General features: G+C 41.5%; 1 protein-coding gene across 1 annotated transcript in view; it reads left to right on the top strand.

The window, feature by feature from the left end:
• dachb (dachshund b) overlaps positions 1-21906 on the top strand; it is a 115800-nt gene extending 93894 nt beyond the window's left edge. The window contains exons 5-12 of the mRNA XM_085349075.1: positions 1871-2040; positions 2964-3069; positions 3530-3604; positions 8576-8676; positions 9491-9638; positions 9793-9969; positions 10559-10624; positions 21599-21906. Coding sequence (XP_085205201.1) covers positions 1871-2040; positions 2964-3069; positions 3530-3604; positions 8576-8676; positions 9491-9638; positions 9793-9969; positions 10559-10624; positions 21599-21636 — 881 coding nt within the window. The 3' untranslated portion in view covers positions 21637-21906. The remainder of the gene's footprint in view (positions 1-1870; positions 2041-2963; positions 3070-3529; positions 3605-8575; positions 8677-9490; positions 9639-9792; positions 9970-10558; positions 10625-21598) is intronic.
• Positions 21907-22243: the final 337 nt, after the last annotated feature.

The following is a 22243-nucleotide window of genomic DNA, read 5'->3' as shown; positions in this document are numbered from 1 at the left end:
TGTGTGTGTGTGTGTGTGTGTGTGTGTGTGTGTGTGTGTGGGACAGCTGAGGCGTCTGCTCAAGTGTGTACATCTAGCTGGGAGCTCGTCTTGGAAAATAAGTGGCCTATCTGAGGGTCAAGGGGGGGGGGGGGGGGGGGGGTCACTGAGGTTGGAGGTCAGAGGTCAAGGTTGGACTTCTAAGAGGTTTTGGAAGGGGGGTTTTAAAGGATGAATCGAAGCTAATGGATAGTCCTAACAAACACGGTGAAATGTGTGGTTGGTGATGTGCATCTGTGCATGAGGTAAAGAGAGGAAGACGAGGGGGAGGGAAAGAGGGCAAACTGAGAGGTGGATAAGAGGAGGATAAAAAGGAGAGCTGGGCAAATAAACGTAAAAGTGTTGCTAGAGATAAAGCACAAAACCTGGAGACAGGACATGCACCAGTACAGGATGTATTCAAAGAGCGCAGGCAGAGAATAAAACAGAAAAAAACCTACAAAACTGACCTTCTCTTTTTCCCTTCTTTCACCTCATCACCCTTCAAACCTCTGACCTCCGTGTTTTATTGGTCTTCCTGTCTTTCTTTCTCTCTGTCCTCCTCTGCTTGGTTAACTTTTGTTAGCGAGACATTCGACACTGAAATGACACCTCTCCTTCTCCCTCTCTCCTCAAGGTTAAGTTCAACCTGAGTTCACAGACACAATCTCAGACTGTGTTACTGTCTCGTTTTCACCATCAAGCTTCAAGTAACCAAATGTAAAAAAAAAGAGAGAGAGAAAAAGATCTCGTATGTAATATTTTACTTGGGTTAAAAAGAAAACATATTCGCATTTTCTTCATTTCATGTCATATTTCTGCTGTTACACTAGTGGATGCTCCTCTTAAGTTAAGCTGCTTTAAAGCAATGGTTTGCAAGCTTTTTCTGGGAGGCCGCACTTGTGTTGTGCCTCACCACCTTTATAATTTTTTTAATTTTCTCATTTGTTTTTATTCTTATTTTATTTTCACTTTATGTTTTTAATCCTGTTTGATTTCAGTTCTTTGCCAGGGTGGATTTCCTTGTTTTAGTTTGCTTTTTATTGCTTAAAAAATGTTTAGTTTTGCTTTAGTTTTTATTAGTCTCACTGTTAGTTTTAGTCTTTTTTTAATTATTATTGCATGGCGGACAAATGTCAGATGAACACTCAAATAAAAAAAAAAGACTACCCTCAATAAACGTGAAATTAATTTTAAGTGAATATGCACCTGAAATATATAAAACCAAAGGCTTATTTATGTATTTTAGTTATTAACCATTCAGGAAAATGTGTAAAAAGGCAAATAAATGTGCTTTTACAGATTTTTGTGTGTATTTTTTAACAACTTTTTCAAAGCAGTGATTCAGTTTTTTTAGACTACTAACTTCTCATTAAACAGTCATCAGTGCCTCATCAGACAAGTTGTAATTAAATTTTTACCAGTTTTATTTTCATATTTATTTTAGTTATGTTTTCCAAGTTCACAAAATCATTTCAGTTAGGTTTTTTTTAAGTCTGTTTTTTGCCTTTGTTAAAAGTTTTTTTCACATATAGCTTTAAGTTTTGTGTTTAGCTTTGGTTAACTATAATAATCTTCTGCTCCACAGCCAACAACTCTTACCAATCACTATTTGCAAAAAAAATTCTCAGTTTCATTTAACTGAAATCAACGTCAGCACAATAGCATCAGCAAGAACTTTTCTCTGAAAATTTAAATAAATGATATGGACTCATCTTGGTTTCACTTCCTGTCTTTCACCTAGTTATTATCCACGTCCCACCAGTGGGGTCCACCTCACAGTTTGAGACCCCCTGCCTTAATGTCAGGTTGCCTCAGAGTGAGGAGAGTTTATCCTCTTTTTGTCTCTCAGGGTTGGATCTGCCTTTTATGATGATGCCCCACCCTCTGCTGCCCATGGGGCTGCCGCCTGCGTCTGTTGCCATGGCGATGTCACAGATGAACCACCTAAGCACCATTGCCAACATGGCCGCTGCAGCCCAGCAGATACACACTCACGTACACCGTGCACCTGTCATCAAGGTAACACGACACGCAACTGCAGAGGATCCGACTGGGATCCATGAGGAACTCCTGTGTGAAAAATCTTTTACATCTTTACATAAATCTTTTATTCGAGAGTTTGTTTGCCATTACAGTGCTCTTTAGTCTTATGTGGCTACTGCAGCCCACCAGATGATTACCATATACCCTACTTTTCTAAATATTTAGGCTGCGCAATAACACAGTAGACCCAAATATAAAGATTAAAGCCTTTTATAGAAGCAGATTGAGTCCTTAAATTGTTAAGAAAAGCTCATTTGGTTTAAATTGCAGTGCAATCAGTATCAGCTTTAATTGACCAAGTATGTGTACACATGCAGGAGTTATTTTTCTTTTGCTCTAAATGTACTTCACATTACACAGACAATAACAACACGTACGTCATGTTTATACACATACATGCAGTGGTGCAGACTGTGAAGATGTTGGAATAGATGTTAAAGTTTCTAAAGATGTGTAATGATGTATTGTTTCATAATAATAAATACATATTTTAAGTGAAAATAAATACATGCAATAATTAAATACATTTTTCAAGCAAAATATCCGGAGGGAATTTGGATTTGGGAAGCTTGGCTGTGTTGTTGTCAGTTTGATATCTTTAAGTTTTGGATTTTATTTTATTTAATCAAATTTCTGACAAAATATGAATTAGTTGTATTTCTACAACAAATACACATTCATTTAATCATCTCACGTAAACATCTGTGCAGCGGACCATCCAAAGCCAGTCTTACTCAACTTTGTAATTATCAATGAAAAATTTAATAAAGTTTATCTTTATGACATGTTGAGAATGATTATAGAGAGAGAGAGCTTTAATCACTGGCAGCCAGTTATAAGCCAGTGTAACATGTTTGAATCTCTCCACTTACTTTCATTCATTGCCTCTCCTCCTGCAGGAGAGAGTGTGCGACAGCCCCTCGCTCTCCCCGTCTGTTGACGAAACCAATACTCCTCTGCAGTCGCAGCCCAGCAGCTCAGCCTCCAGCTCGCCTGAAAGACTGGGTACACACACACACACACACATACTCATCACACACACAGCAAAGAGGCAGATTAAATGCAAAAATCTGAGAAACCATGCAAAGTACTCACATTTCCGCCTCTTGAATCAGAGGATTTGCTGCTTTCTTTGTCACATCAATGTAAACTGTGTACTTTGAGCTTTTTTTAAGTGATTTGCTGACTGGTTATCATGAAAGTAAGTTTTTAAACATAAAAATAAATCTTTAATGGTTTTAAGCGTCTTAAATATGTCTAATTTGGTTATGCTGTCTTTCATTCTTGAACACAGGCAAAACATACGTTTTTAGTAATTGTCTTACATTTTTTTAAACAAAGCAGCATGTATAGTAAAGATCTTACACACTAGACAACACACAAGTAGGAAGATGTACATGTATGCAAACACATGCGTCCACACTGTAATGCCCACACATAACCAGAGCATGCTTTCGTTCAACAGGACTGGTGTCAGCTGATGCAGATGTTGCGCTGACCAACTCTACGCCACCCATCAAGAAAATAACAAAGGACAAAGGTTGGACCACACACTCGCACACACACTTAAATATAAGTGAGGATATTCCATTACTCGCCTTAATCTAAGCCCTCTCCCGGTTACTTCTGACATCTGATAAATTTCCTCACTTAGGAGGGCTTTCCTCATCTACTGTATTCACACGCACACATGCAGAGACAAACACACACTGAGAAACAGAAGAGTCAGGATGTTCTGCCCCTCCTATTGATCACCTGTCTCCAAACCATCAATCAGATGAGCAAGGGAGGGAGAGATGGATAAAAGATGGATAGATGGATGTGGGGTGGGGGTGAGCGAGGAAAGCTAAGTGAAGGAAGCGTGGCTAAAAGGGGTCAGGAGGTCACGCACTAAAAGCAAGCAGGGCCTCTCCTTCCTCCTTCACACTCTTTCTTCTCCACCCCCCGTCCGCTGTATTTTCCATTCTTATAACACATTATTCTTGTAATTCCTCTTTCTCCATCCTCACCCCCTCCCCCCACCTCCACCTTTCACGCTCCTGAAGCTCCACTGCAGACATCAGCAGGAGTGCTACTTCCTTTAAAATCAATAAGGGCTAAAGAAAAATAGATAACTCGGTCTCGAAGATTGTCTTCTTAATCCGATATCTGCGGTGGAGTCAGGCCACGTGACCCCCCCGCGCCAGCCCTCCTTCATAAATGTGATGGTGTGTTGCCTTTTATAGTAGGCTCTGTGAACCAATCAGAACTGAGGCTTTTTAGACTGTGTTGATGTTAGCTAGTGAAAGCATCAGAATTACTTTAAGAGCTTTAAGGTTCACAAACACAATTTGTTTCACATAATTCAGTTGTTGCTTTTTATCTATCAGAGGAACTATCTAACACATAAACACTCTGCCATGTATGGATGAATATGAAAGTTTTCCCAGATGGAGGTTCCTAATACAGTTAGAAAAGTGTTGATTACAGGTGGCAGATTTCTCATAATCTTTAAAATGATTCATTTAAAAAACGCTTTTTACCACTCGGCCATTAAAGGTTGATGTTGTCGACACCTGCCTTTGTGAATACGATAATTGACCGGTTCTTATATAGAGCTTCTCTACCTGAGTTCTCAAAGCACTTTGTCCAACTTGCCTCATTCACCCATATAAGCACTTTTTTTCCTGTGCTTAAGTGTTTTCTATCTAACATTCACACTCCGGAGACCAACTTGACTTAATATTTTCTCCAAGGATGTTTAGACTGAATGAGCCCGGGATTGACGCGCCAGCCTTCCAATTATTAGATGACCTGCTCTACCCCCTAAGCCAGGGGTGGGCAATTCCAGGCCCCGAGGGCCGGTGTCCCTGCAGGTTTTAAATGTGTCCTCCTCAACATGTCTTGAAGTTCTCCAGAGGCCTGGTAACAAACTAATCATGTGATTCAGGTGTGTTGACCCAAGGTGAGATTGCCCACCCCTGACTTATACCATAGATGAATCCACTAAAAATCACAGATTTCACTAGCTGGGCCCATGTCCTCGTTTTAGGATTGACAACGTTTTAGTAGGTAAAGGTGAATGCTTGGACATGAATTGGCCTCGAAGGGGACTGGCGACGGCTCCTGGGCCTGGCAGATCCCCATGTACTAAATAGAAGTGAAGAAGTTAAAGAATTGAGTACAAGGAGGGAGGGAGGGTGGGGCACGTAAGCGAGAATGAACAGTTGCAGAACTGGTGAAACCTATATAGATGGCAACCGGAAGGAGCGTGTTTAGAGGCGTGGTCCCGCTCCTGAAATTCAGATACATAATCTCCAAAAGTTTGAATCTTGGGTCAGAGATCAATTTTTTTGAAAATCTTGAACATGAAAATCTTCAAGAACATGATCATTCGAAAGATGTCATGTAGGATTTTCAAACTGATACAACAGGTGTATACACTAAGAACCTTGGATGAGTTTGAATCTTGGTGAGTTTAAACTCGAGGTCAGTGATGAAGTTTTATCAAACTATTAATGAAACGGAAATTAAATGTAATTTATTCAACTTCCGCTGCATTTTGTGTCCGTTTGCAGCGTTTTTCTATTTGCTGGTGTTTTCTTAAGTTACAGTCCGTTTGACCTCTCAGGACCACCGTAAGAAAAACCTAACTTTGTGAACATGATAACTCCAGAACAAGGCGACGTAGGATTTCCAAATTGTTACCATAGGTGCTTGTAGTAGAAACTAAAAGGGAAGCACTGACGGCCACCTTTCATTTTTGGAAAATAATGGGTGGGAATAAACCAGGTGCATTAAGTTCTAGCTACAGTGTCGCTACCAGAGATGATCTCGGCGACTCAAGACAGTGATTGTGATTCCAGAAGAGTGATTCCAGAAGAGTCTACTCTTTTACGGAGGCCGCATCAAGCTGCTTGCTATGAAGTTTGTCTGTGAAGAAATTTTTTTGAATGATGGAGCAGCCACACTCCTGCGTGTGAAAGGATGAACCCTAACCTGAGCGTCATTCTGCAGAACGCTTTACAGAACCGGGTCATTTACGCATATTTACTCGACTCTGAAACTCCCAAAGGCTGCTTTTGATGTCGGTAAATGAACGGGGTCGTCTCCTTTCCTGTCTGGAGATTTTCAGATGTGGGTGAAAGAGGGGTGACGCACTGCAGAGGACGCTGGAAAGCACAAAAAGTCCATCAAGCAGACTGTTTTTTGTTTGTTTTTTTAACAGCTTGTTGTGCTGTCGCATTTTGACATTCTAAAAAAGGACATGTTACAAATCAAGTTGTTGAGTATGGTTGGATCTACTAATTGGAAGGATGGTGGTTTGGTTCTGGTTCCTCCAACCTGCATGTCAAAAAGTCTATGGGCAAGATCCCGTGAACGTTAGATTCAAAGTTCTTGGTATGGAAAAAATGTGGCTGAATGAGCCTTTTGTAAGAAGCTGCTTTAAATTTAAGTACATTTACCATTTAATTGATGTTTAGAATTATTCTATATACGTTCTTTATACATTAGTTATAAATAATAAACAGACCTACATTTTTCCATGTATATAATGCATTCTTTGCCTTCCAGGTAAATTTAAGATTGTTAAATGCCACAAAAATCAAATATTGTACAAATGATTCACTCTAGAACAAAATACATATGTTAGGATAATTTGACTCCTAAGTCTTAAGGAGTTTATGTGCTAAAAGGATTTTATGTTTTATTTTCAGATAGACAGGAAAGTAACCTACAATATTTACTGTGTCTGTAGTGTAGTTGGTATTGTTGGAGAGTGATTCAACAAAAATTATGTATTGAGTAAAAAAACTTTTAAAAGCCACAAAAAGACACAGGAAGTGCTGCCGCTCCTCTCTGGGGTGTTAACAGACCACAATGTTCCCTGTGGCCTCACTCCATCTGGACGGTGTAGTGCAGTAATTACTGTAGCAGAGCAACATAATAAACCAAACTTGTTATCAAAAATGACCTGACAGCGCTTCAAATCCTTGGTTGTATTTTTATTGTGTCTTTTCTTTAAATGGAAACTTGGAAGTTGACATGAAATTTCATTCATAGTGTTTTTTATTCTTTCTTTAGTAGTATGAGCTGTAGTATGGATGGTATGAACTTCAAATTGTAGCCAGCCAACAATGAATCTATTGATTTTTCAAAATAAAAGCTCAAATATGTCTAACACTGATGAACATTTCCTCCAGCTCCTGTTTTTGTTCCTTTACTATCTCCTTGTTTGTTCTCCTTATTTAATCTACCTTTTTTTCTTAAATCATTCTCTGCTCTTCCACCTCTTCACCGTCTCTACCCTTTATTTATTCATTATTTATTTTTTGGCCAAACATATTTTAGTGAAAGAAATCAGGGTAAATATATGAAAAGCCTGGCCGTTTTCAGTGTTTGATCATGAAAGGGGTGGCAGGGGTCTGAGTGAAAAGCAGAGGAATAAAAAAAATGGAGGTGATGAATCAGTGAAGATGGAAACATAATAAGGAGATAAAGCAGAAAAAGAAGCATTTTGAGGCTCAAAGCAGCTATAAATGAGAAATAACAAATATTGTAGTTAGTGTAAAAGGGCTTGCTCATAGTGGCAAACTTGCAGAGAATTATGAGTCGATCATTCAGAAGTGACAAAAATGTTCGTAGGGACCAAAAACAGAGCTAAAGGTGTGTTAGTACTGGACCTGCAACTGGAAGATGGTCAGTTTCTTTTTTTTTTTTTTTTTCTAAATGATTCTAATTGCAGAGAAATAAGGAAAGGAGCAGGGAAGACAAAAAGGGTTGAAACGATAGAAAGGATAACCTGACATGGATTTAAGGAAATGGGGAAAAGAGTAACAGAGGGAAAAAAGAAGCATGAAAAGATGAAGATGAAGAAAAGAGATGAGCTGAGGTGGAGAAATAAATGATGAAGGAAGATCTGGGAACGATGGGAAAGGTAGTCGAGGGATGTGTGGATGAAGTGGCAGATAGGGGATGGAGATTTTGTGTGTGTGTGTGTGTGTGTGTGTGTGTGTTAGAGTGCATCTTAATCAGCGTTAATTTCACAGCAGAGTTAACCCAGTTGTCAGTGTGTTAGGCATTAAGGGCTGAGCAGACACTGTGACGCACTCACAATGAACACACACGCATACACACACAAATCAAGGATGTCTTTAATCCTTGCCAATTAGTACCCCACATGATTGTCTGAATACTAACGACCTCAGAGTGTGTGTGTGTGTGTGTGTGTGTGTGTGTGTGTGTGTGTGTGTGTGTGTGTGTGTGTGTGTGTGTGTGTGTGTGCGTGTGGGTTTGGTGTAATTGATTTCTGTGACGCTGCTTCGTTGCCTTTTATACCTTAGTAAACATTTCATAAACTTCACTCTGACTTCGTGACAAGTACTGTCGAAGGAACCTTTCTTCTTTTTTTGAATTTGTGGAGCAGGGTCCTCACAAATTAAGACAGCGTCTTAAATGAACCAGGCAGATAAACCATTTCATCAGGTCCAAAATATTTAAAGTTGCCTGCTCTGTTCACTGTTTCTCACAGAGGAGTCTCCGCTCGGACAAACCCTGCCGCCCGGGTTTCCTGCTCCGTTCCTGTTCGCTGACGGCCTGTCGTCAGTGGAGACCCTCCTCACCAACATACAGGTGTGATGCTGTTCTCACTGTCACTGTCGCTTTAACAGCCGCTGGGAAAAGGCAGCAGATGGACTCCAGGAGTACGAGGGACTTATTGCACTTTTTTAATGCTACTGCAAAGAACACTACAGCAATATTACATTAGGTCATATAATTCTTATGGTTGCATATGTTTGGAATGAGAAGCAAGACAGAATACGTGTGTGTGAATGAGAGGGAAGCAGGTGGAAAGGAGACGAGGTAGTGAGGGTGGATGAGTTTGAATACCCGGGGTCAACAAAGACAGGTGACGAACAGAGTGGGTGACGAGGAGTGATCTGAGAGAGAAAGATGAAGAGGATGTAGATGGTGGTGCTGTTAAAAAGACAAGGTGGACACGATTAGAAATGAGGGACAGCTCAGGTTGAGTGGTTTGAAGACAAAGTTTGGACATGTGCAGAGACAGTGGGTTAATGAGTTAAACAGTCACTTGAACATGATGTAACAGAGCTGATGCTTTTGTAATGAGCATGTGTATTAGCTAACTAAAGTAAGGAAACAAACACGTATGGTCACAGTCTGTAATCGTGACATTTCTCTCCTCATCTCTCTGTTTCACTAAAGAAGTCCTTGAAAAAATTAAAAATCGGTAAAAATAATATAATTTGGCAGATGCACTTTAACTTATACAAAAGAAAAATTCATATATACAAATTGGGATTTAATTTCTTTTCTTTTTTTTCTAAGTACTCCTAATTTAAACACTGACGACACGGCAGGTCTCTGTCTCATCTGCACGTCCTGAACAGTGTTAGAGGTTATAAACTCCAATCTGTGCACTCAGGGCCTGCTGAAGGTGGCTGTGGAGAACGCCCGGGCACAGGACAAACAGATCCAGGCGGAGAAGAGGGAGCTGAAGATGGAGCTCTACAGGGAACGGGAGATGAGAGAGAGTCTGGAACGACAGCTCACCTCTGAACTACAGAGCAGAGGTTAGAGGAGGAGGAGGAGGGGGGGGGCATTTGACAAGTTCTTTGAAGATGAGCCTCAAAAGCAATGTTAGAACATAAAGGGGCCGTTAGAAAGAATGGAAATTTGCCAGTGAGTTACATGGTAGATACAAGACGAGCTATCTTCTTCCTCCAGCCTCCATCCAGAAGCGGCTGAAGAAGGAGAAGAAGGCCAAGAGGAAGCTGCAGGAGGCGCTGGAGTTCGAGTCGAAGAGGAGGGAGAGAGTGGAGGACGCTCTGAAACACTCGTCCTCGTCCTCCCCTTCTCCTGAGCCGCTGCACGCTGCCAACAACAACAACAACAAAAAGAACGGTTTGTTTTCTCGCCGCCTCCTACTTCTTCTTCTTTCGTCTTTTTAAATTCTTCCCTTTGTCGCTTTAGCTCGAACTGCCTGCGTTTAAAACTGCTTAAATGTTTGCCTGTTAGATGAATGATTTCCCCCCCCTTCAGCCTCTTGTTTACCCTAACAAGCAGCTTTAAAAGCAGAGTTATAGGCTGCTGCTGTTTTTCTGTCGTCCTTCCATAAAATTCGGAATAATCACCAGCAGTAGTAAACGTGCAGTTAATCTGTCTGCGTGGCACCGCTGCAGAAAAACAACGCCAGCGCAGTTTGCAGCACTACGTCTCGTAGAAGCAGCTCCACGTTTGCTTCAGGTTGGTGCTCCTGTGCAGGCCGATGGCAGTGACTATGCCTGTTTATCATTAATAAGGAGAAAAGAAGCATAGCAACGCCCACCGATGTGATTCTCACGAAGAAAAAAGTAAAAAAAAAAAACACTGTCTGGGGCTGGACCCTCTGTGGATCCGGTTTGTCTTTCACCTGCACGCAGTTACAAGGTGCTGTTTGTTTTTTATTGGCCGACCCACTGAGACTCTGTCTTGTCTTTGTGTTACAAACCAGACGCTGCTGTAGCCGAGGACAAACCTGAAGTTAATGGGAACCAGCAAGACAACGGCGCTGTACAAGGTATCCACACACACACACACACAAGCGCGTGCTCATTCAGACACAGTCACGCCGATACACACACGCGCAAACAACATGACGCAAAGTGCCATACGTTAACAGACACACACATGGCAGGCACATGTGTGTGTTGGGGCCCATTTGAGATCAGTGGAGACGTTAAGCAGGCGCAGTGGCCTCCCTTTGATGTGCACCTCAACAGACACGCATGTGACGACGAATGTAAATATTTCACAGAGCTCATGTTTAAGTGTGTGACGGCTGTGTGTCAGTACGCAGGGCTTTAAGCTCTCCGTGCTGGAATTCCAGCGTGTCTTAGATTTGACAGTAAATAATATTCATGGGAACTAATCCTGCTTTTTTTTTAGCTGTCCTGTAGAAACACATTTTTCTATAAAAAGACTAAAAGAACATGTCATTGAGATACCAACAACAAGAAGAACAGAGTGACTGAGCTACTTGGCAAAAGCGACTTTGTATCAAGGCTACTTGTTTGGTTATTGGCCCATTACTCTGCATAAACACTGTTGGGAAACCAACTGAGCAACAAACACTGAAAATTATACTTGCCAGCCACTTCTACTAGCAGGCTGGAGCTCCTTGTACCTTCAGAACTGCCTTCATTCTTCATGGCGCACATTTGACAAGGTTCTGGAAACATTCCTCAGAGATTTTGGTCCATTGACACGACAGCATCACACAGCTGCTGCAGATTTGTCAGCCACGATGTGAATCTCCCACTCCGTTTAAAAACTTCTTCACCTTAACTTTATTTCAAAGTTCTAAAGCCTACCCTGACCTTAATGGCTGAGAACTTGCAGGCTTTCAGCAGGTCATCTTGACTATGTCTGCATACCTGGTATGCGATTGGCTGATTAGAGTTCTGCATTAGCAAGCAACTGACCAGGTGTATCCAGAGCCATTAAATGGAAGAGTTACGTCATCTCCGTTCATTCCAGTGGAGTTTTGTTTTTGTTTTTTTTTTACAGCAATGGCAGATCCTGAAGCCTTGCAGTAGTTCTGAAAGTTATCAAAAGATGCTAGGTGCGCGATAAAGATATAATAGCACAGAGGTTTCATATGCAATGTTTCAACTGCCTTCTGCGCACCCGTACATGACCCACGTGACAACCCTGAATTCTGAACCCCAGCTGACACAACTCTGACTTACTTACGGGCTCTGGGTGTACCTGACAAAGTAGCTGGTGAGTGTACTAAGTGTATTTGTGTGCACATCTTCTTGTACTTCCATCTTTGTCTGGACCAGTTTAAGGTTTTTAAGAAATGTATAAAGTTTTAGAACAAGATAAACAATATTTATGGATTATTTTAAAATCAAACTAAAGGTTGAACAATTAAGAAAATAGGGACATGCTTATTAAAAAGCCTGTCATAGCAGAAGGTAGCTTCTGGCTGGGCCCGGTTCTTCCACATGGCTCTTCCTGTCATTGGGGACTTCTTTCTCCCCACCATCACAAAGAGCTTACTCGGGGAGGCGGGGTAAATACAGAAAGTAAGAGGAAAGAGAGCAACAACATTAGAAACATCCTTGACGATCTTTTGGAAATTGTTTCAATTTTCAAAGACAAAGGACATTATTTAACAAAGATTTTGCAAAGTGAAGCAAAGAGAAAGATCAATCTTTAAGTCAAAACTTGCATTTATTCGAGTTTGCATTTCTTCAAAAGTAGTGAGCTGTTCAGTGGAAGACATTTTAATAGAGTGCAGACTTTCTTAAAAGCTTAGTCATTTAGAAAATTCTTTGTTATTACTCACAGCAAACACATTTTAAAAGGACTGTAGTAAGGTTAATCAGCATATTTTGAGACTTGCAGAGACTAAACATATGGCGAGTTATTTTTAGATGCCAGCAGCACTTGGTTAAAGAAAAGATCCAAGTCTGGTTTAAAGACAAATTCCAGAGTGAGTTTATTTATATTTCACTAAAACCACAGTCGTGTCTAACCCGAGCAAAACTGATTTCGTGACCTGCGTTTAACTCCAGCCTGGGCTCAAATGAGAGAGTCGCAAGCTCTGCACTCCTCCTGACAACTTCAGTTCAAGCTGCCTGAAAGTGAGACGACAGTTTAGTCAAATAGAAGGTTAAAGTGGGATTTGGCAGTTTAGGAAAAAGTGACATGCCTGTTTTCTGACCAGTGCTACTGCTGCCGCTCTGGGGGTTACTACACTTTGTGGATTTAGCCAGCTCCGTTCTGTGTTGTATGGTGGGAAAGCTTGTTTGCACCACTGTAATTACCCATCCACAAGTCAAAATTTCAGGTTATTATCTCAAAGTTTTAACTTCCTCACTCTAAATTTTGAGATAATAACCTAAATTTTCAGCTTATCTATGCAAACAAGAAACAAGCTTCCATAACTGTCATACTGTCACTGGACTGTCGTAGTTTCATGGCTGCTTTCCGGCTTAAAATGAATAAGCAAATGCCATGTAAAAGAGCCAAAATGGAACTTTAACAACACATTATATAGCCTGTCTGATTAATGTAACTCGTAAATAAATGGCAATACTCGTGTGGGCTTTAAATTTCTTCCACTTTGTTAGATTAAGTTGATGAGCAGACTTTATCCTTAAAAGCACCAGGACATCCTCTGCTGCCCTGTCCTTCTGGCAGCTCTCTCCATCTTTAAAAGTAAAGTTTACATCCAGTAATGTTGTAAACTCTCTGTAAATACAGCTACAGTGCCGCTGTGTAGCAGAACAGATGGACACACATTTGTTTGGTGATGTTTGTTGAGTAGATTAGATTTTTTTCCCATTGAATTAAGGCCTCTGCACATCAGGCGCATAACAATTAGGCAAGCTAAAAATGTTTTAGACTCACCTGTTAATCACACGAACCACGTGATGTCACCGGACAAATTCAGAATAAACAGATATGGCCAATCAGACCACTGCATTAGGCAACAGGTGTGCTCGTAGCTCAAAACATGCAACAGTACTGATTATACCTCTCAAATCGCTCTCTGCCTCCTGAAATGTGATCCCAACTCTGAGCTCAAAGTGCTCCACTGACATCCTGAAATATGTACGAAAGCTTCAACTGCTGGATCAAGCCATCAGATTCTCCCTGCTGCTGCCTTCTCCTGGGAACTGGATGAACCCAGAATCTCAATTTCTTAATTTTCTTGTCTAGAACCATCAGGACCATCTCATTAATGCTTGATGTCGATTTCATTTTTTTATTTGTGTGCATTTTTGATGATGAATTTTTAACAAAAACTAACACTTTTGAACAACTTCGGATCCGAAAAGTTCAGAATTTAATATTCTTGTTTTTTTCACAATGCGCTTGGTGTGTAACAGCCGTTGACGCTGAGGTGGTGGCGGTAAGACATGCGAGCAGCCACACCCAAAATTTAAAGAAAAATACATAGTACCACCTTCTTGGACTGATGGTGCTCCTGAGTGTCGCTCACTAAAGCTGCAAAGCAGAATAAGTACCACCACCATCTCCAGCTGTGGTCCAGGATGAGAGACTATAACGGCGACCTGATCAGATGACCTTAAGGAAAAACACAAGACAGGAAGGCCTGGAGCTAGGTTGTTAAGTCTAGGCTCTTTCAAAATAAGAGCATGGCTACTGTTGGGATTAAAGAGGCGATAGTAAATCGGTGATATCTTTGGCACACACAGATGAAAATGGATAAAACGAGTGCCGACTGTTAAAAGGACGTGTGTTGGTTGCGGGGTGGGACTGTGGGGTGACATTAGTTTCTGATTTGTTGAGCATCTCCGTGGCCTTGGGTGGAAAGAACGGCAGGCTGTAGCGCATGAAAAATGAACTTGCTTTACTTTGTTTGGCAGTTTCATAAATAATAGACTTATTTACTTATTAATCAAAGGTGCACCTCTGCGGATGGGTCCGGCCCACTTTAACCTCCGGCCGCAGATGAACATAACCTGAAGGAAGCGGCGCTGGAGTCTGACTGTTTTCAGGTGGAGGGGGTTGAAAAGTTGAGCTGAAGTGGAGGAAAGGTCCAAGTCCGAGTTATTGGTTTGGAAGTGCATTATGCCAATGAGGGTCCTCACAAGTACAGCGCCGGTGTGTGCGTCTGTGTTAGTATGCATGTGTTGTCCTCTTTCCACCAGCTGTGCTCAGTCCTCCCTGACATTGAAAACCTTCACTTGAAACTCTGCGTGTGTATAAATGAATATCTACAGGCGCACACCGTGTGTGTGTGTGTGTGTGTGTGTGTGCTCTGTACCTGTAGTTGTGCATTTCTGTGTGTGTTTGATCCACACTCTTGTGAGACAGGGAACTCTAATTAGCTCTCACTCCTCTTTAGACCCCTTTTAGATCCCCTCTCTTCTGCAAGCCAAGCACTCCGACAAACAAACACACACACACACACACACACACACACACACACACACACACACACACACACACACACACACACACACACACACACACACCCCCACCTGATTTCATTAATGTTGATTGGCCCAGTAGGACCTCTTTGCACACACACACATAGACAAATACACACTCATCCCTCCTGCCATAAAAGCATTTTGCACCTATGGTGGTTTACTTACACACACAAACACACACACACCTCTCCCCTGCCTCTCTCACCTTCCACACTCTTAATTAACGAGTGAGGAAGAAAAGTGCTGAATACAAAGAAAGACATCGCATTACAATCAAAAAGAGAGAGAACGAAGGGAGGGAAAAACGATAAGCAAGGGAGGGAAAGCAAGAGAGGGTTAAAAAGAAAGGAAGTGAGATCCGTTTCATTTGGTTGTTAAAAGCTGACCAGGCTAATTGGCCATGTAAAAAAAAAAGAATTGAGGGAAATTAAGACAGAGAAAAGGAAGTTAGAAAGGGGGAGAGGGCGAAGAAAGTGGAGAAGATTTAGAGGTTGTGGGAGGCTCTGAAGGAGGAAGTTAAAAGATTGAGATGGTGAAAGGGGAAAACTGAAGGAATATAGAATAGAAACATGGCCAAAAGTAGGAAGAGAAATGGGAGAGAAAGGGAGATTTGGGAAAAAGAGAGATGCGAAAAGGGAAGGATTTGAGAGGGAAAAGGCAAATATGGGCTGGAAGGAGGGTGTGGAGTGAAAACAAACAAGAGAAGGGACAAATAGGATGGAGGATGGAGAAAAAGGAGAAAGGTTTGACTGAGATGGAGAAAGAGAAGAGGAAAATGATGTCAGAATGAATGAAAAGAAAGGACAGGGAAAAGTAAGCAGAAGAAAGGAAGAGGATGATGAGTTAAAAGCAGTAAAATGAAGCAGGGAGAAAAGGTTGATGGAGCGAGGGGAAAAAAAGCAAAGGAAGACAGGGATAAGAGTAAATGTGTGGAAAAAGAAGAGGGAAAAAATCAAAGGATACCAGATGTTAGGTGGAAAGAGCAGGATGAGAGGGTGTCCGTGCGTATATGGACATCGTTTTTATATGGAGTCCCAGACACGTGAAGGGGGAGCAGAGGAAGGGTTAGAGAAGAAATGAAACAGTGAGGATTAAAAAAGATGAACAAACCAGGGAGGAAAAGTGGGGTGCAGTAGAGGAAGAGGTGGGAAAGGAGGACAGCAGGAGGAGGAGGAGGAGTGGAGAAGGTGGAGGAAGACTAAGCAGGTTCCTTGGGATGGAGTTGAAAAATGTGACCTTGTTCCGAGACCTGGTGACATTTTCTCCACCCTGCTGATAGACTTTTAACAAGGCAGGTCAGCGTCATTTTTAACTACGACAGCAAACACACACGCACACACACACACACACACGCGCACACACACACACACACACACACACACACACACACACACACACACACACACGCGTGGGCTGGAGGTGTATTTTATAGTGACAGATAGAGGTGAGAGGGAAATGTACCGAAGCAGTTACAAAAAGGCAAGACTCAGACTCACAAAGACTCAGCTGCTTCATGTTTTGTTATTTATTTTAGCAGATAATAATTTGAAGAAAAGAAATCAGTAATAAAACATCAGAGAAGAAAAAGGAAACCCGAGTGCTAAAAAGCGAGTTATTCTTAGTCTGTAAATGAATGTTTGGAGCAGAAACAGCCAGTAATTCACAGCTTCCTGGTTTTCTTTTGTCTTCTTTGACACTGAACTGAATATTTGGGCGTTTCGTGAACAAAACAAGTGATTTGTTGATTTGGGCTTTGGGAAAAATGCGATGGACACATTTGGTGCTATTTTGTAAGAATGATTAAGTACTAGACAATTCATTAAGGGCTTCAAGTAACAATTACTTTTATTACAGATGTATTTTTGTTGATTATTTGTTTTTTCTTTCCTCGAGGAAAATATTGGAAAGCATTTTTGCCCAGCACGATGTCGTTGGCCTAAGGTTTCATTTGGTTCCACCCAACAGTCTAAAACTCAAAATACATACTTGTCATTAAGGGTACAGGGAGGATCATCATGTGGCATTAAATACACATTTTATACTTTATGGGGGAAAGACTTAAGCTGCGTTAATTTTATTAATAATAACTAAATGTAAATTTGATCATCAGAAAATGAGCTTGAGGGTCTGTGCGGACGTCCTAACTGTTTTTTCGTGACTCTGCAAACTGAGACCTGTGCCGTGGACTTCAAAGTAGTCTACCAGGAATGAGTGCCTGGCCGTTGGGTCTCCAACTCCATGACCCACAAATATCCCTGGAACATGGACTGATTTTCCTGACCGTGGGCCTCTTGTGCTCTTCCTAGACACACACAGTTCAGTCAAACAGTAATACATCACGTATGACTTTGAACTTACATTTGCTATTGTGAATGTATATACTCTTACATTATTTACATTCTTAAGTGGTCTGTAATCTAAATAAATGAACAGTGAGTAAAGTGCTACCTAAGGTCTCAGTCACGCAGGCCTAGAGACTGGTTGGCAACCCCCCGACAACCTCTGAGGATGTTGGCATTTGCTGAGTGTTGATAGATAAAATCGGTCACCAAGGGAGTGCTTACCAAAAGTCTCCTTAAGATTGCTTTGGTTGGAAGCAGATTGTCGCTTCGATAGATCACGTCTGCAAACACTCGCTGAGTGGGAGCAAAACTGGGAAAAATGGGTAATAGAATGGAGACTGTTGCATCGAATAACGCACAACTTTTAGTTTGAAGCCAAAGTCACAAAGAGGTTGCGCAACACAGTTTACTTCTTTGCAACCAATTTCATATAGTGACTACCAGCAACCTCCAAGAATACACATTTTAGGGTAGTTGTCAGTTGGGTGTGTGTGTGTGTGACCAAAACAAAGTAGTGTTTCAGGAATGTCCTACTGGGAGGAGGCCCCGGGGTAGACCTGTTTCTCAGCTGGTGCAGACATGCTCATGTGTTTCCCCACATGAGCAGGAGAAGGTGGGGCGAGTGTGGTCTGGGCTTGTTCTGGACCCAGACCCAGATAAGTGTCAGAAGCTGGATGGATGTACGAATGGATGGACATCGAATTTACCAAACACTATTATACTTTCAAAAAAGCCCTTTACTTCAATGATACCGTACATAAAAAACAAATGCCTGCTTTTGCCCTTGTGGGCCACAAATGCAGGCGAATCTAGGCTCGTTTGGTATGAATTTGCCTGCGGGGCCAATAATTTTGCACTTCCTTATGCAGAATCTTTACACATAAGTTCAATATTCAGGCAAAATCTCAAATTACGCTCTGGGTGCAGCTGCTCAAACGTGAGGCTCTGCTGCTTTGTCTGTTTTTTTGTCTTTTGGACCGCTAGATGCACAAAACAAGACATTTATAGAGATTTCCTGGAACTGTGGGAGCCTGGAATTGACATTTTCAAAATTTCCACCAAACAAAGAATAAATAACAGGTCAAAAATAAAACAGATTAGTTCCAGTGGACAGTGGAAAAATGAGCGCAGCCATAGAAAAGCAAGCTGATGTGAAAGTTTTTGATATTTTAACTGGAAGAAGTTACAGGTTTGAGTTTTAAGGACAGCACTGTCGGAGGGGATCAGCGCGGCTCTCCACTCTTTAAGTTGCAGGACAATTTTTAAGCACCGGGCCAAACCTGCTGCCTAAAGGAGAAAAAGAAAGGACAGGAGAGGACAGAGAGAAGAATGGGGCGGGATAAAAATAATATGAGAGTAACAGATAGAGGACAGGAGGGAGCAGAGGGGAGGTGAGGAGGAGGAGGGGATGCATGTAGAATAGAGGGATGAAAGAGGAGGAGAGGAGGGGGTTTGAGTGGATTGTGGAGTGATAAAAATAGGGAAGGGCAGGAGATGAGAGGGATGAAAAGGAGGGAAGGCAGGGAATATGAAGGAGGAAACGAGGGGCGAGCGCGAGATGAAAGAGAAAATTTAAGAAAGTTTCTTTTTTTTAAGTCCAACACAGAGACCATGGGTCTGTTTCATATCCAAATAACAAAGAATCATGAGCAGAGGACAAAACGAGAGGGCAGGAAGATGACTAAGAGCTTAAAAAAAGTAGTAAGGTAGTAGAGGGCAGGAGAAAGAGAAGTGCAGGGTGGAAAGAGGAGGGAGGGCAGGTTTATGGTTGCTGTTATGCAGAAATGTAAACACTTTGCAACGTTCGCAGAAAACAATGACACCGCAGGGAGAGGAAGGTTTGCACACGTGTGTGTGTTCCTGTTGTATGCATGCGTGTGTTCAGGGTTTTAGTGTGCGCACGTGCTCCTGTGTGGGTGGGTGCAGCAACAGCACTACGGGGAGCGGAAGGAGAACGACGGAGGTGAAATGAGAGGGAGAGAAAAAAGAGAGGAGGGAGAGTCGACCCTGGCAAAATTGGAGAGACGAGATTTCTGTCGTAAACGGCATAAAGGGAGAACAAGTGAAGAAAAAATACTTCCTGCTTTAATGATCATAAAGAAAGGGTGAAGTTCCTGTGCAAACGTCTCATTAGACTTTAAACTCTGCATTTTTAATGCGCTTAAAGACACTTTAGCTCAATTTTAGTTGCTACAAGTGGAAATTTTAATTCATATGGCCAATTTTTGGAGGAAAATGTTTACTGAGTTAGCCTTCAGGGAGTATAAATATGACAGCGGAGGAAGGAAAGAAGCAGGGATAATGTGTCACCACCTTCTGGATTTCTGTTTTAGGTTAGTGCAGTCGTTCCCAAGCTTAATATTAGCCAATTTCTCAATCTGGAAATAAAAACAACAAAAACAAGTTTTTGGCCATACCAGCTCCCCATTTTTACCTGCTGATGATTTACATACTGAGGTTGATTCCCAGCTTTATTGTCAGCAGTTCTTAGCCTCTCCTCCCTTTAGTTAATTATAGTGTTCAGTCTTTGTTATTGTCATCACCCTGCTGGCATCACCAAGATTGTGAACACACTAACTCAAGAATGAGGATTTTCAAATTAATAGCATAGATGCATCTACTGAAAATCACAGAAGAGTTCAAACCTCGTTGACCTTGAGTTCAAGTCAAGCTCAAGTTTTCTCAAAATCTTGTGAAAATGATGACTCGAGAAAGATTTTTAAGCTGATACCATGGGTGCATCTACTAGAACCATGTTTGAACCATGATCATAGTGCATCATATACACACTGTACAGCTTACCTGTTGCTCAGTAAAGAATGTTCAGCTCCTTGAGCAGTTTTGCAGTAGCTGGACGGGCGGATTTGCAGTATGTAAAATCACTCCATTGGCACATTTGGCGGTCAGACAAACTAGCTCAAGGTATTGCATTAAGAAGGTAAAAAAACATCATTACAATTTAAAACTGGCTAACCTTTTAGCATTCATCTGCTCTGTAGCAATGCATTTAGAGTTAGGAAATGGGTTACGTCCAAGTCACACAGACCCCTAAGTGATGCCATAACAGCCAAGAATCCTCACAGACTTCAGCAACTGGTGAACAAAAAAAATCGAAACTTTCATTCACGTGGGTGGTTGGTGTCAGGGGATACACATTTCCCCCCAATGACTGGTGGTTTCCAGGAGGTCACAGACTGGTCCCTAGGCCTGTGTAACAGCGGCCTTAGCTTCACATCTACCCCTTTATAAGGATTTTTTCCCCCATTTGGCAGACTTAAATGGAAATTTCATCGCAGAAGAACTCTAGTCAAGAAGAAGAACTCGTTATTTTCCAAAACAAGTTTTGGAAAATAACTTTGACCTTAAAGAGCAACTTATCTCCAACGTTATCCCTAAGTGTTTGGCCTGGTAGATGTTAAGGGGTTAATATTTTGCCAGTTGTGTGTGAAGCTGTTTTTTTCCTCATTAAATTATTCCATTAATGTCATTTTAAAGGTCTGGCAAACAAATTATTGTTCTACCATCTAAATGTATAACCTGGGCTTTTTGCAGTCTGCTGACCTAGGACTGAAACATTACTAAGGAGACAGACACAAGATGCACATAGATCTTCTTCTTTATGATCTGCATGTTTGGTTTTGCATACGTTTTATGCCAGATCCCCTTTGTGATGCAGCCTTCCCCTTTTATCTGGGTTTGGGATCAGCACCATCACTGGCTTGTGGCTGGGTTACAAGATACAAATAGATAATGAAAATAATTAAAAAAAATAAAATAGTTGCCTAGTTTGATACAATCACTTCCATAACTTTATCAATGTTTTACCAAAGAAACAAGTTCTTCAGTTATTTTAAGGTAGTATCTAAATTTATTATCACTGGGATATAGGGATTGCTGGAATCACCAGTCAAATATGATGGAAGCTGAGAGTTTTCTGACTTTGTGCCAAAGGATCCCCCCCCCCCCCCACACACACACACACACTCAGTTTTATACTTTTACCAAGATATTTGCTGTTCTAGCATTTTCCCAAACATTTTGGTTGTGGCAGGCCTGGAGACTTTCCCAGCAGTCAAAGGACGACACATGGGTTACACCCTGGGCAGGTCGCCAGTCCATTGCACCCATGAATTCTAATAATTGTTGATTCAGGAATCTTTGAGTGCTATGCTAGCTGCATGTGCTACCTTTTTTTTCTTTTTCTTTTTTAAATGACATGTTTATGTTTTTGCCTAGAATCGCGGCCGTTTCTGAAGACTCCCATGATGTTCTAGAGGGAGACTCCGCCTCCAGAATCCCGGCCCTGCACAGAAGAACTCCACCAGCCCACTTCCACGGCAGCCTGGATCACCACAGATATGACCTCCCCAGGCGGGACTCTATCTTTGCTGCAGAGCGACCTTTTTTTGACGTTGCTATGATAAAAATGGGACTACTAAGAGACAAACTCCCTATCTGGACGTACTTTGGGGCCTGTCTCTCTACCTTCTCTTTCTCCTTCTTCTTCTTTTTAGACAAACTTCACTCCATTCATTCCTCTTTATCTGTCCTTGCAGCAGAACTTGTTCCTCATTTGTTTCCGAAACTGAAAACTGAAAGTCATTCCCAAGGATTTGAAAAAAAAAAAAAAAAAAAAAGAGGCAGCAAGATGTGACTGGGCTGGATGACGTCAACATACTCTCAAATTCGGACAGATGAGAATCAACATGGTTGGACATAATTTAGAAAAATCAGTTAAAAGAAAAAATTCCAAGGCTGTTGATGATTTGCAGGAGCTAAAAAGTTTCAACTCTCACTCTCTAAGTGTGTCGCTGGACAAGAGAAACAAAAAACACACAAATAAATAAATAAATGAATAAAAGGGAGGCATGTATAAAATAT

This window comes from Diplotaxodon limnothrissa, linkage group LG3, assembly GCF_057381915.1.
Source record: "Diplotaxodon limnothrissa isolate DT_005_m linkage group LG3, D_limnothrissa_male_GT1.1, whole genome shotgun sequence".
NCBI lineage: Eukaryota > Metazoa > Chordata > Actinopteri > Cichliformes > Cichlidae > Diplotaxodon > Diplotaxodon limnothrissa.
This window is presented reverse-complemented; position numbering and strand designations above follow the sequence as displayed.